Source organism: Argentina silus (assembly GCF_951799395.1).
Source record: "Argentina silus genome assembly, chromosome: 14".
NCBI lineage: Eukaryota > Metazoa > Chordata > Actinopteri > Argentiniformes > Argentinidae > Argentina > Argentina silus.
Genome location: NC_139668.1, coordinates 8963209 through 8965068, shown reverse-complemented (window position 1 = coordinate 8965068; position 1860 = coordinate 8963209). Strand labels below are relative to the sequence as shown.

The following is a 1860-nucleotide window of genomic DNA, read 5'->3' as shown; positions in this document are numbered from 1 at the left end:
TCACCTGCGTACTGTATATGACCCAGATAGGGTCTCTGTTTTACTGTGGATTCTGCTGATGACAGCCAGGCTTTTTTGTGACCTGGCCTTGGAGAGCCATCGGCCCCGGTGGAACAAACTGAGGAAGGCTTGTTGGAACTTGTCCCCTGCCAGCGTGTAGAGCACCAGGTTAAAGAAGGTGTTGAGCCCCGCCAGGGGCCGGGAGATGATGTAAGCGGCGTGGACCCAGTGCTCCAGCATGCACGCTGACTCTGCCTTCCTATTGGTGTCCACCCTAAGCACCCGCAGCACGTGGTACGGCAGGAAGCACACCACAAACACCACCAGAATCACCACAGTGACCCGCCGCGCCCGCAGCCGGCAGCGGCTGCGCGCGTGGAGCCCCTTGGCCAGCTCTCGGGCGATGCTGCCGTAACACAGACATACCACCACCAGGGGCACCAGAAACCCCAGCACAGTCAGCAGCCAGCCATACCACCACAGCATGGCCGGGTCGTTGCTAGCAAAGTCCAGGCAGTAGGTCTTGTTGTTGAGCTCCACCGTGGTGATCATGGTGACCATAGGCACGATCTCGACAGTGGTGATAGCCCAGATGGCGGCACACGCCAAGATGCCCCAGCGTTTCTGCTGGACCTGGGCCGCCCGCAGGGGGTGCACCACCACCACATAGCGGAACACCGCCAGACATGTCAGAAAGAGTATACTACCATAGAGGTTGAAATGGGAACCAAAGCGCACAAAGCGGCACATGAAGTCGCCCATGGTCCACAAGTCACTGTTGGAGTAGTAGTAGACCAGGAAGGGCATGCCGAGGATGTAGAAGAGGTCAGTCAGCGCCAGGTTGACCATGATGATGCTGCTACTCTTCCAAGGGCGCAGCTTGGTCAGGTAAATGGTGATGGAGGTGACGTTACCCACAAGCCCCACGGTGAAGATGAGGCCATACATGACAGGCAGGTAGTAGCGCTTCATCAGACGGTCTACATTGGTGCAGTTGTGGTCCGACTCGTTGCCATGGTGAATAACGCTGGTGCTTGACATGGTGACGGTGCTTGAGGTACAGAGACCTAAACAGAGATGGACACCTGGAGATAGATGAATACACATACACACATATATATATATATATATATATATATATATATATATATATATATATATATATATATATATATATGTAGATACTGTATACTGTAGCAGTGGAGGCTGGTGGAGGGAGAAATCGGAGGACTGACTCATTGTAATGCATGGAATGGAATGTGTTTGATTCCTCATTCCGTTCCATGCATTACAATGGGCCCTTCCTCCGATTTCCCCCTCCACCAGCCTCTACTGATATAGTGTACGTTAACACTTGAGCAGCTCTCCCTTGTATATAATCCAAATCTACTTTGTGTTTCTGAATGCATGCCTAGGAGACCCAATCCTACTGAAGGTAGCATCGTTTTGTTTCCAGCCCTGCTCTAACACACCTGATTCACCTGGCATCACCAAGACCTTGATCAGATGACTTCGACGGGTTTGAGCTGATCTAAAATGTATAATGCGAAAACATTTGTTTCCTGTACAGTATGTAGATGCCCTCTCCCCCCTTCTGAGTCTCTCACCTCATCTCACATCGAACCTCTAGCAGCATCATGCTATATTCAGCCACAGGTAAACAACACAAGGTGTGGTTGACATCATCAACTTACACAATCAAGATTGATCTCAGTCTAGCAGCTCCTTTTCCTTCCATCATTATAATGAGTGTGAAACAGCAGTCTCATTGGTGCGTCTGACAGCCACAACTAACACTGCAGGCTAGAATTAAGGAGCTTTCGCATGAAGCTCCCATCTGTCCCTCTCTGCACTGCAAAT

The 1860-nt window shown here is 50.8% G+C and overlaps 1 protein-coding gene across 1 annotated transcript; it reads right to left on the bottom strand.

The window, feature by feature from the left end:
- On the bottom strand, nt 1-1041 carry LOC310815329 (2-oxoglutarate receptor 1-like; the record flags this gene model as incomplete). Its single annotated transcript, XM_083685063.1, has 1 exon — nt 1-1041. The coding sequence occupies one exon, from the start codon at nt 1039-1041 to the stop codon at nt 1-3; it is 1041 nt and encodes a 346-aa protein (XP_083541189.1).
- Between the last annotated feature and the right edge of the window lie 819 nt (nt 1042-1860).